Genomic DNA, 12,279 nt, shown 5'->3' with positions numbered 1-12,279 from the left:
ACTCACACAAGTCAAAGCTAAGAACATAGAAAGAAAAATAATAAGTTAAATCACTATATCATAGCACACGCACATACACACACACACACACACACACACACACACACACACACACACACACACACACACACACACACACACACACACGCACACACAGCGCAGTCGATCACACCCACACACACAAACATAAGCGTAAAGCGATAGTACAGGGTATTGAAAAAGCGGATCAGGGATCTAAATAGATTTTGAAAAGATGGGTCTTTAAAGCTGCTTTGAAAGAAGGGGTTGAGTCAATGTGGCGGATGTCATATGGGAGAGAGTTCCATATTTTAGGGGCTGCATAGGAGAAGGACCTGTGGCCGAAGGCTTTAGTTCTGACCTGAGGAATGCGAAGCATCCGAGAATCGCTGGAAGAGCGAAGCTGTCTTGAGGGAATGTATACATTCAACATATCTGATGGTAGACAGGAGCAGTCTGAGAGAAAAAAAACTATGACACAGGGTACAGAGTTTGTAGTCAATGCGAGCTTGAATAGGCAACCAGTGGAGGGTGCGGAGGAGTGGTTTAACGTGATCAGACTTCCTGGCTTTGAGAACAAGTCTAGCTGCTGCATTCTGTACTTTCTGAAGCTTGTTAGTGATGTACAAAGGACATTCAGATAAAAGAGCATTACAGTAGTCCAGCTTAGACAAGACAAAGGCACACATTAGCGTTCTTGTAGCATCAAGAGTTAGGAATTTGCGAATTGAAGTGATACGGCGGATTTCAAGGAATGCCGATCTAAATACATTTGTCACATGTTTGTCAAGAGACATGTCATCAGAAACAGTGAAACCCAGATTGCGTGCAAAAGCTGAAAAAGTAACGTCACAGTCACCAACTTTTAATGCAGCAGGGAGGGGTACAGTACACAGAGCACGGCTAGATTTTATGAGTAGAGATTCAGTTTTGTCATCGTTTAGTTTTAGTTTGTTTTCTGTCATCCAGGTCTTGACTTTGATGATACATTTCTCAATGTTCTGGGATGCAGCCAGTGCCCGATCAGGGGCGAAGGAATCATGCAGCTGTGTATCATCAGCGAAAGACTGACTAGCGATTGAACATGTTTCAATTAGATTCGACAGTGGTTTGGTATATAGAATGAACAGAACAGGACCTAACACCGACCCCTGCGGGACACCGAATGCCACCTCAGCCGATCCTGAGTGGTAACCATCAACTGCTACTGTTTGTTTCCTTCCAGTCAAATATGACTGAAACCAGGCAAGCGCGGTGCCTGAGATTCCATAGTGCTTATTGAGTCGGTTCAATAGCAGTGTATGGTCAATAGTATCGAAGGCTGCGGACAGGTCTAGCAAGGTCAAGATGGAAACTTTACCATGATCGAGTGCAAGCAAAATGTCATTCATGACCGTGACGAGGGCCGTTTCCGTGCTGTGGTGCGCACGGTAAGCTGACTGGGACACACTGAGAAGTAGGTTAGAATTTAAATACTTTAATAGCTGATGTAACACTAGCGAAGGGTGTGTCGGAAACACATGGACAAGGACCACCTGTGGATTTATTTCCACCCGAAAAAGCAAGGGTATCTACTCTTTACCAAACCCATACAAACCAGACAGTTATATCCGAACATCGTCTATTTGCATTCGATAAGGCCAAATGTTTGTTTCCGATGAAAAAGGCCCAACAAATACAATAATGACCAAACAATCGGTTACTTTTTGTTGGAATGGAGTTTAAAAAAACAAATAATTGACAGGCGCATGTGTTTTCTTATAGGCCAGAAATAGTGCGAGCTGTGCCCCCTGGATGTCCGAGAAGAGTAACTTTCATTTTAAAGTCTCCAAAATCGAGTTCTAGAGTCGGGAGGAAAAAATAGGTTCGGTTGGGGAATCAGATTTTTATTTTTTTGCCTAAGAGTCGGATTGCATGTTGGGTTTTTTCCAAACAATTTTATTCAAATAAATAACAACAATTAACAATATCTCATACAGTGAATTAAATACAACTTATCGAGTACAACAAGCTAACTCACACAAAAATGCTTCTTATCTGTAACTGCCTATTACAAATACTTTCCAACGGTAAAAACGAATTTTTTTATATACTAACGCACATCGTTCCGATTAAGATAACGTGGTTCAATTTATACATAGCAAATAAAACATCACTAACTTTCAAAACAATCTTAATTTCTAAAGTACGAAAAATACATTCTTCAATATACTTCCAGAATTTGTATACAACCGGGCATTCAAAAAAGAAGTGTTCAATGAAATCAGTTACATCACAACAGTAATTACATTTATTAGTTTCCGTTACTTTCATTTTGTGACAGGAGAATGTTGGTCGGATAAATGTTGTGCATAATTTTCCAGTGTAAAACTCTTAATCTAGTCTCTTGTGTTGACTGATAGGCAACTATCCAAGATCGTTCATCAATTTCTACATTAAACTTTCTTTTCCCAAATCCTCCGGAACATGGTACATCTGTTTTCATATTAATAATGTCTTTCCTATATTCTCTGGCGCTTAACACATTTTTGCCGTTAAACAGTGGTAAAGCAATACAAACATCATCAGTCATATTTACAACATTTTTCCTCATAAATAATGACACAGCAGCTTTTACAACATTATATTCAAGAATTCGGTTTGGCGAATATCCAATCAAATCACATATATCTTGATATGATAATATGTCTCCCGAACGTACAATGTACCAATACACCTCGTTGTATCCAACTTTCAAAAAATAAAACTTTGCCACTATACGTTATGCATGCATTATTCCATAATAAAGTCGGCCCGACTGTCCCACGATCGTAGTGGTTATTATCCAGCCAATATTTTAATACTGCTTTCCAAAAGTGTGATTTCACTAGGTCTAACCCTTTAAATCTTGCACTGTTTACATTCGATAAGAAACATTCAAAATGCTTTCCAAAACGCAAATACATCATCTTTGGAGTGAAACTCCAATTATCATTTTCATTTGATGCAGTCAGTTGTGAAACCCATTGTAATAAAAAAGAAATTTGCATTTGCCTAATATCGATCATTTTTAAACCACCTTTTTCAATTTCAAAACATAAAACGCTTCTTTTCACCTTTTCAAAGGCCTTCCGATTACAATCTCTTTTTCGCCACAAAAATCTAAACAATAAGGTATTGACTTCATTCAAAACACAGTCAGGTAATACAAACGCTTGCATAATAGACACAAATTGTGAAATTAAAAACGTTTTCACAATACATATTTTCCCCACAATGCTCAAAGTTTGCTTCTCCCATGCACAAATCAATCGCTTAATATTCCTTATTCTTCCGTGATTTACTGATTGCATGGGTTGAACAATTCAGGTTTCCGGAGAATATGGTTCGACTTCAGTGAAGCTTTGTGAGCTTACTTTCAAGTTTACAATGGCCATTTCATATGCCAGAGATAATGTTGATCGAATCGGACAAGTACCTAGATTGGCTGCGATAATAATGCTTCAAGGTTGCAGTGATGAAGCACGCAATTTCACAATATTGATAAAATTAAACAAGTCGCGTAAGGCGAAAATACAACATTTAGTCAAGTAGCTGTCGAACTCACAGAATGAAACTGAACGCAATGCAACGCAGCAAGACCGTATACTCGTAGCATCGTCAGTCCACCACTCATGCTCATGGCAAAGGCAGTGACATTGACAAGAAGAGCGGTTTAGTAGTTGCGCTGAGAAGGATAGCACGCTTTTCTGTACTTCTGTTTGTTTTAACTTTCGGAGCGTGTTTTTAATCTAAACATATCATATCTATATGTTTTTGGAATCAGGCACCGACAAGGAATAAGATGAACGTGTTTTTAAATTGATTTCAAAAATTTCATTTTGATAATAATTTTTATATTTTTAATTTTCAGAGCTTGTTTTTAATCCAAATATAACATATTTATATGTTTTTGGAATCAAAAAATGATGGAGAATAAGATAAACGTAAATTTGGATCGTTTTATACATTTTTATTTTTTTTTACAATTTTCAGATTTTTAATGAGCAAAGTCATCAATTAATTTTTAAGCTACCACGCTGAAATGCAATACCGAAATCCGGGCTTCGTCGAAGACTACTTGACCAAAATTTCAACCAATTTGGTTGAAAAATTAGAGCGTGATAGTGCCGCCTCAACTTTCACGAAAAGCCGGATATGACGTCATCAAATACATTTATCGAAAACAAGAAAAAAAACGTTCGGGGATACCAATCCCAGGAACTCTCATGTCAAATTTCATAAAGATCGGTCCAGTAGTTTGGTCTGAATCGCTCTTCACGCACGCACACACGCACACACACACATACACCACGACCCTCGTTTCGATTCCCCCTCTATGTTAAAACATTTAGTCAAAACTTGACTAAATGTAAAAAAAGAAAGAAAAAAAACCCATATGTAATGCGAGATCAATGAACCTGTCTTTTCTGACTTGAAAAACTTTTGTTTTGACGAAACAGACGGCCAGGCAGACAGACACACAGACCGACAGACAGATAAACACACACGCACACACACACACACAAACACACACACACAAACATACACACACACACACACACACACACACACACACACACACATACACAAATCCTCCTTTATTTGTTGAATTGGTCAAGTGAAAACCAGCAAAGTGTAAACCTTGGGAAATTTCGCTTATTAGCTTGAAAGCAGAAACAAGCACAGTGGTGTACGTGCCTCAACAAAACCTCACCAACATTAAAAACAACAAGTCGCGTAAGGCGAAAATACAATATTTAGTCAAGTAGCTGTCGAACTGACAGAATGAAACTGAACGCAATGCCATTTTTCAGCAAGACCGTATACTCGTAGCATCGTCAGTCCACCGCTCATGGCAAAGGCAGTGAAATTGACAAGAAGAGCGGGGTAGTAGTTGCGCTAAGAAGGATAGCACGCTTTTCTGTACCTCTCTTCGTTTTAACTTTCTGAGCGTGTTTTTAATCCAAACATATCATATCTATATGTTTTTGGAATCAGGAACCGACAAGGAATAAGATGAAAGTGTTTTTAAATTGATTTGGACAATTTAATTTTGATAATAATTTTTATATATTTAATTTTCAGAGCTTGTTTTTAATCCGAATATAACATATTTATATATTTTTGGAATCAGCAAATGATGGAGAATAAGTTAAACGTAAATTTGGATCGTTTTATAAAAGAAATTTTTTTTTACAATTTTCAGATTTTTAATGACCAAAGTCATTAATTAATTTTTAAGCCACCAAGCTGAAATGCAATACCGAAGTCCGGGCTTCGTCGAAGATTACTTGACCAAAATTTCAACCAATTTGGTTGAAAAATGAGGGCGTGACAGTGCCGCCTCAACTTTCACGAAAAGCCGGATATGACGTCATCAAAGACATTTATCAAAAAAATGAAAAAAATGTATGGGGATATCAATCCCAGGAACTCTCATGTCAAATTTCATAAAGATCGGTCTAGTAGTTTGGGCTGAATCGCTCTACACGCACGCACGCACACACACACACACACACACACACACACACACACACATACACACACACATACACCACGACCCTCGTTTCGATTCCCCCTCGATGTTAAAATATTTAGTCAAAACTTGACTAAATATAAAAACACATAAACATAAAATTAAATCGCACGGCTATCAGCCAATTCACGCTCGTGCAGCGGTCGTCTTCTCTTATAAGAGAAACGATTATCGTGAAAGACAACAACTTCAAACCTTATCGCACTTTTAATCTTATTATAGAAGTCCATTCCCCCTTCTTCTGCGTGGCTAGGATTTTTATTGTGAGAGTTTTGCGTGCCACACCAGTGTTTTTGTCTCTCCTATGTCTAATGAGGTGGTTGAAACCGTCCTTGATGGTGTGAGTGCCAGGTCCATAGGTTTTCGCTTGAAACTCGATGTCTTTAAACGCTAACGGTGGTCTTTGTGTATGAATTTGTATGCATTGATGGTCGGACACAGTGACCTAGTGGATAAGACGCCGTACCCCTTTGCAGAAGGTTGAGCGGCATTCCATTCGACTCCTGGTCGCGCCTGGTGGGTTAAGAGTGGCGATTTGTTCCATCTCCCAGGTCAACTTATGTGCAGACCTGCTTGTGCCTTATCCCCCTTCGTGCGTACATGCAAGCACAAGACCAAGTGCGCACGGAAAAGATCCTGTAATCCATGTCAGAGTTCGGCGGGTTATAGAAGCAAGAACATACCAAGCAAGCACCCCCCCCCCCCCAACCCCGACTGGTTACACTTAAAAGCCAGCGCGCTACCGACTTCGCTGCGGACCCTACTCCATATTTTTGTCTAATCGTCGTAAAATGACGTCGACACCCGAGTAAAAGCAAAATCGATCAGAATAACCTCAGTGTCCGTGTCGTTAACCGGCCAGTAAAACAAGCCGTTGGAAAAGAGATCTGAACCTTTACAATTGCTTCCGAACCAACCGCTTTTACCACCACGTTGGGCAGAACATCCGTTGACGTCATGTCCGCCGGAAACAAACACTACCGGAAGGGAACCTGAAAACGCATCATCGGCGTCGCAATTTGTACAGTCGAAGCCATCGTGGGTCACGGCGAATGATGAGGATTCCGCATCCACAGAAAAGTTGGTGTAGCGCATCATTTTGGAAACATAACGAGTACCGATCATCACCAGCATGTAGACGCGCAGTTTGTACTCCGCCTGACTCAAGAGATGGTGCAGGTTTTCAAGGCCAATGAAATATTTAGGATCTTGACTGGGGAGATCCTGCATATTGTAGGGCGCCTTGCAAGTGGCCCAGTCCTGACAGAAGTTTGTGGATCCACGCCTTCTAAGTGGCCATGTCTCGCCTCCGGCTCGAAACTGGCACTTGACCTGCATGTATAAGAATAACAGCTAGGAGTTGAGGGGAAGTGCCCCTAATATGGACTGGCTCCTAATATGTGCAAACAAACTTACGGTGCTAGAGTGCTAAAAACAATTTCATTCGCTGCATTTACCCTCTCTGAATAACGTGCACATGTCAAAACAGTTGGAGACATACAAACTACAAAACTGTGTTTTAAAAAAAAAATGTTATAAAGACTTTTGGCAGCATTCACTCTTATAACTTGCCGCTTTATAAAACGGACAAGTTTCTGTCCAGAGGCCAACCTGTTATCACTTAAAAATAGCTATCTATGACAGCTAAGACTGTACGTATTTGTTACATTTTGGCAGTGTTGGCCCCGAGTTTCTAGCGCAAACATAAAAATACCCGTAAACAACCCTGTAAGCGCCCACCCCCCGTATGCACCAATTTTGCTCAAAAGTAGGGGATGGGCGTTTATTAGGTACTTTACCCAGTGCAGCGGTTGGCCTAGTGGTAAGGCGTCCGCCCCGTGATCGGGAGGTCGTGGGTTCGAACCCCGGCCGGGTCATACCTAAGACTTTAAAATTGGTAATCTAGTGGCTGCTCCGCCTGGCGTCTGGCATTATGGGGTTAGTGCTAGGACTGGTTGATCCGGTGTCAGAATAATGTGACTGGGTGAGACATGAAGCCTGTGCTGCGACTTCTGTCTTGTGTGTGGCGCACGTTAAATGTCAAAGCAGCACCGCCCTGATATGGCCCTTCGTGGTCGGCTGGGCGTTAAGCAAACAAACAAACAAACAAACCCAGTGCAGAATCTGTTCCTCGTGAAAATTAGCGGTATTTGATGACTTGTATGAATGATAGTAGGATTTGTTTCTGTGCTAAAATGTCTATACCCTCTCTTTCTCTGTGGCACAAGGGCTTTCGTGTGTGTGCAAGTGCCTCGCTAGAATGGAACATGGAAACTACAACAATCCCTTTGTGCCATAGTTTTAGAACATATCGCAAATGAAAATGATGACACAAGATCTGCTTCGTATATCCAACGTTACGAGCAGCAGCGTACAGAAATCATAAACTTGCGCACACAGAAATATCATAATTGTAGTCAGTGTATTTGTCCTGATCAAAGTCATCTAGCAAATTCGGTGGGGGTAGATTGGGGTTGGGGGTGATGGGGGGGTTGGAGGGTGGTGTGTAAGATACGTCTTAAACACAGCGTATTTGAAAAACAGTCCGTTCACTTGATCGATATCTTTGAATCCCCCAAGGTCGACGTCTTAAACCTTAGATGAGTCTCTAATCACCTTCTTCCACTTTTGGTATGGCTATCCAGAGTCTGTGGTGGCTAAAGTATGAACTTAACGGTATGACGTCATTGCAGCATCCTCGAATGATATCTGTATTTTGTGAAGTTTATAATCAATTGGAAACAATTTTTGTTACGCCATTAGAACAAATGTGTGTATGTGTGTGTGTGTGGGTGTGTGTGTGTGGGGGGGGGGGACGTTTACAAGGTGCAAGACCATATACACAGTTTATGACCCAAAGTAGAAGTGGGAGTTTGCTCGATACTGGGCGCTTAGAAGGTAGCTAACGGTAATAGCAAAATCTCAAAGTATGTGTTTGTCCCCTAATATGGACCACCTTCAACAAATTAATAGAAGAAAATAAAAGATAAAGACTGGTTTCTGTCATGTATTACGAAGCTGGCTGAAACTAACATATAACTAGCCCTCAACCTTGCAAACAAATATACCAAATTGTCATTTTTCATGAAAGTTGATCATTAATTTTATTTATTTTCTCTGTTTTTCATAAATTTCTTTAGTCTCCTGTTGTGCTTCAAATAATGTTCTCATCGAACCGAAACAGCATAATTATTTGAATTAGTCTTACTTTCACACACAGTTGTATCGTGTTATGTTGAAGTATACGGAGCTTTTCACAGTGATTCGTGAAGGCCTCTTCACTGGTTCAAATTATGCGATCAGGCTTCTAATATGGACCAGCTGTGAATGTTCCTGTATTTAAATTTTGCTGAATGTCTTCTATCAAAGCTACTTCGCTCTAATTAGGCCTAACGGTTAGCTAAAGAGATAAAAACTACCAGACACAAAATGAAACGTCTTCGCGAGAAAACATACTAGTTATCCGCATGAGACAAAAAGTGGTCCATCCATATAAGGGGCTCATCCCCTACGTGACACAAGAATGGCAGGATGGAGATGGTACGGAATTGAGGTCATCGCACCCTGCAGTCTGAACATCCTCAGACAGGCTACACGTCACTTGTTCGTCATGTCCACTGTGACAGATGCTCACACCAGAACAATCCTCTGCCAAGGTGCACATCTGAATGCAGTCCAACGGCGAACGGCCAAACAGGGTGCGCAACTTATCGTTGGCAACCAAACGTTCCGGGCAAATCGTGTACTGCTCTTCTTTCGTTTCAGCAGATGCGAATAGTCTCCCACTGGCAAGTCCAAACGTTATCCATAACATGGCAGATACAAGTTTGTGTCGCTGATGCATTTTGTTTTTATTATATGAAGTCTTATATCACGCGCGTATCTCCGGGCCAGACTGACTCGGACTCAAGGCGCAGGGATCTATTTATGCCGTGTGAGATGGAATTTGTTACACAATGCACATCACGCATTCACATCGACCAGCAGATCGCAGCCATTTCGGCTTTTGTTTTACGTTCTTCAGCACCTTGGGCTTAAAAGGGAATTCTCTGTGAACAAAGAAACAAACAACAACCTAACTTACTTAAAAACAAACAACCAAGCAAAGGACAAAACAACCAAGCAAACTACCAAACAATCGGCCAAGCAAACAGAGAAACAAACAAAGGCACACACACGGTGAAATCTAATGCACATTGTGAAGACATTCTTTGGACGTTTCTTCGGGTAATTACCTGGTATTACTGGGTAATTTTGTCCAGCGAATGCTGAAAGCTTCTACCTTTCTTAACGCCGAGGTAAAATTTTAATCTTGCATGGAACAATGTCTACTCAAAACATTAAGACATTTCAGAGAGAAACAAAATATACACAGTACACAAAACTTCGACGATTAAGCCTTCAACAGCGTTTTATCTGACACCCCTGAAAAAGACTGCTGGCAACAAAACGGACGACTGCAGAGTGTGAAGCACAATCGCCTCCACACTGCGCGAGCAAGACGATTCAATGCCTAACAGTAATTACATAATTATGACGAGCTTACCTGAGTAAGTGAAGTCTAATTGTGGTTTTATCGACCACAATGTAGAGAGGAAAGGGATTACGTGAGATAGAACGCGGGAATACGTCACTGTTTAACGACGTGTAAATGGTGCAGAAAAAAGAGAAAGAGAGAGGAAAGGGATAGGGAGGGAAAACGGTTATCAGTATAACTCTGAAGACAACTTAGGGCGAGGCACGTAATCCCTTTCCTCTCTACATTGTGGTCGATAAAACCACAATTAGACTTCACTTACTCAGGTAAGCTCGTCATAATTATGTAATTTTATCTCCCACAATTCCGAGAGGAATGGGTCACGTGAGACTTTAAAGTCTGCAACATTTACACCCTAGCACTGTCGATGAATTGAAATACATATAAACCTACCCCAATTCTTCATGACAGAACAGCCTGTCCAAAACTCCTCCCACTGTCCACTGGTTTCTTGTAAAAAGTTGTGAAGGTGTTAGCCCGACGCCAACCAACAGTCTTCAGAATGGTTGCCAGAGGAATTTTACTTGCAGCTTTACTAGATGCAGCGGAACGAGTTGAATGCGGCGTAAATATTGTCATGTCAATACCCGCTTTTTGTAATCCAATCTTTGTCCATCGACGGATAGTTTCTCTCGACACCGCTTTGTGAGGGGCTGTCCAACTGATAAAGAGTCTCGTTTCCGTTCCTCTAAATGCACGAGTTCTTTTGACATATTGTTTCAAATAATGTACAACACAAATTGCCAAATCAGACGGAAAAGCACAAAATACCACTTCATTCTGATGTTTGTTTGGGCCAGAAGTTTTGAGCAAATCCCCAAACCTACATCGTACATCTTCCTTTGTCCAACTCATGTTACGCAAGTCCATCAACCAAATCGCCTGTCCCCTTTGACTAGAGACCAACAAGCACAACAGCACAGTTTTAAGCGTCAATTGCGCCAGCGATAAAAAATTTGCCGGTGACCATTCTTTTAAAAAAATTAGCACTAGATTAGCGTCCCAGGTCACACAAGTACGGGGCAAAGCTGGCCGTCTGTTGAAAGCTCCTTTCAAAAACTTCTTCACCAGTGGATGACAACCCACTGAACAATTATCCTGAAGGGACAATGCGGAAACAGCGCTTCGTGCCATGTTCAAACTGCTGTATCCTTTGCCTTCTTGGAACAGTTTCGTTAAAAACCTTATCAACTCATGTGGAGAGGCACAAAAGGGATCTCTATCCCGTTCAAGGCAATGCTGAAGCCAGCGTTTGAAATATGACTCGTAGTTACGCTTCGTACCCTCTCTCCAGGCTGACATGATAATGTCTGTTGCTTCATCCTGAATTCCCTGTTTCTGGAGGGCTGTCCGGACAAGGAACATGCTACTAGTTTCATCTTCTTCAGTAGTGGATGGTGCTCCCCTGTCAGTGGATGACTGAGTAAGTTTTCTTTTCGGGGCAACATGACCGGCAGTTCTACTAGTAGACGCAAGTTTCGTGAACCACACTTGCGTTGTCCATAATGGCACCACCAGCACACACTACGCCTCTAAGACTTCTATCCTTTGGAGCACTCTTGGAATGAGACCGAAAGGCGGAAAACAGAACGCCTTGAACAATGACCAGTCTAAGGAAAATGCATCAATGGCAAATGCATCTGGGTCAGGTTTCCATGAAACATACTTTCTTAACTGTGCGTTAACATGAGAAGCAAATAAGTCTACATCACAGAGACCAAACCGATTGATGACTTCTGCAAACACTTGTGTGTCCAAATGCCATTCAATGTTGTGTCTATCTACACGGGATTCTGCATCTGCCTCTATATTTAGGCAACCCGGTAAGTGTGTTGCTGTTACACAATTACTATTTGATAAGCACCACAACCAAATGTCTCTGGCAATGTCGTTGCACAAAACTTTTGTGCTGCCCATGTTATTAATACAAGCAACAGTGGTGCTATTGTCTGTAAGTAACTGAAAGTAAGAGTGACATAATCCCCTGCAAAGGAATTTCAAGGCAAAATAAGCTGCTTTAAGTTCCAAACAGTTAATATGTTCAAAAGCTTCTTCCTTGGTCCACATTCCACCTGTGGTGCTACCCTGACACTCCGCCCCCCACCCTATTTTCGAAGCATCTGATTTTACTATTACAGTAGGTATGCCTCTGCTAACAGGGGAAGGA

At 41.2% G+C, this 12,279-nt stretch overlaps 1 protein-coding gene across 1 annotated transcript; it reads right to left on the bottom strand.

Annotated features, from left to right (window-relative positions):
• Positions 1-6,352: 6,352 nt before the first annotated feature.
• Positions 6,353-9,419, bottom strand: LOC138957710 (ficolin-1-like). Its single transcript, XM_070328772.1, has 2 exons — positions 9,093-9,419; positions 6,353-6,907 (listed from the first exon to the last, which is right to left on the bottom strand). The coding sequence occupies exons 1-2, from the start codon at positions 9,417-9,419 to the stop codon at positions 6,353-6,355; spliced, it is 882 nt and encodes a 293-aa protein (XP_070184873.1).
• Positions 9,420-12,279: the final 2,860 nt, after the last annotated feature.

Source organism: Littorina saxatilis, unplaced genomic scaffold (assembly GCF_037325665.1).
Source record: "Littorina saxatilis isolate snail1 unplaced genomic scaffold, US_GU_Lsax_2.0 scaffold_346, whole genome shotgun sequence".
In the NCBI taxonomy this organism is placed as follows: domain Eukaryota; kingdom Metazoa; phylum Mollusca; class Gastropoda; order Littorinimorpha; family Littorinidae; genus Littorina; species Littorina saxatilis.
The sequence above is the reverse complement of the archived record's forward strand: the minus strand, read 5'-3'. Positions and strand labels throughout refer to the sequence as shown.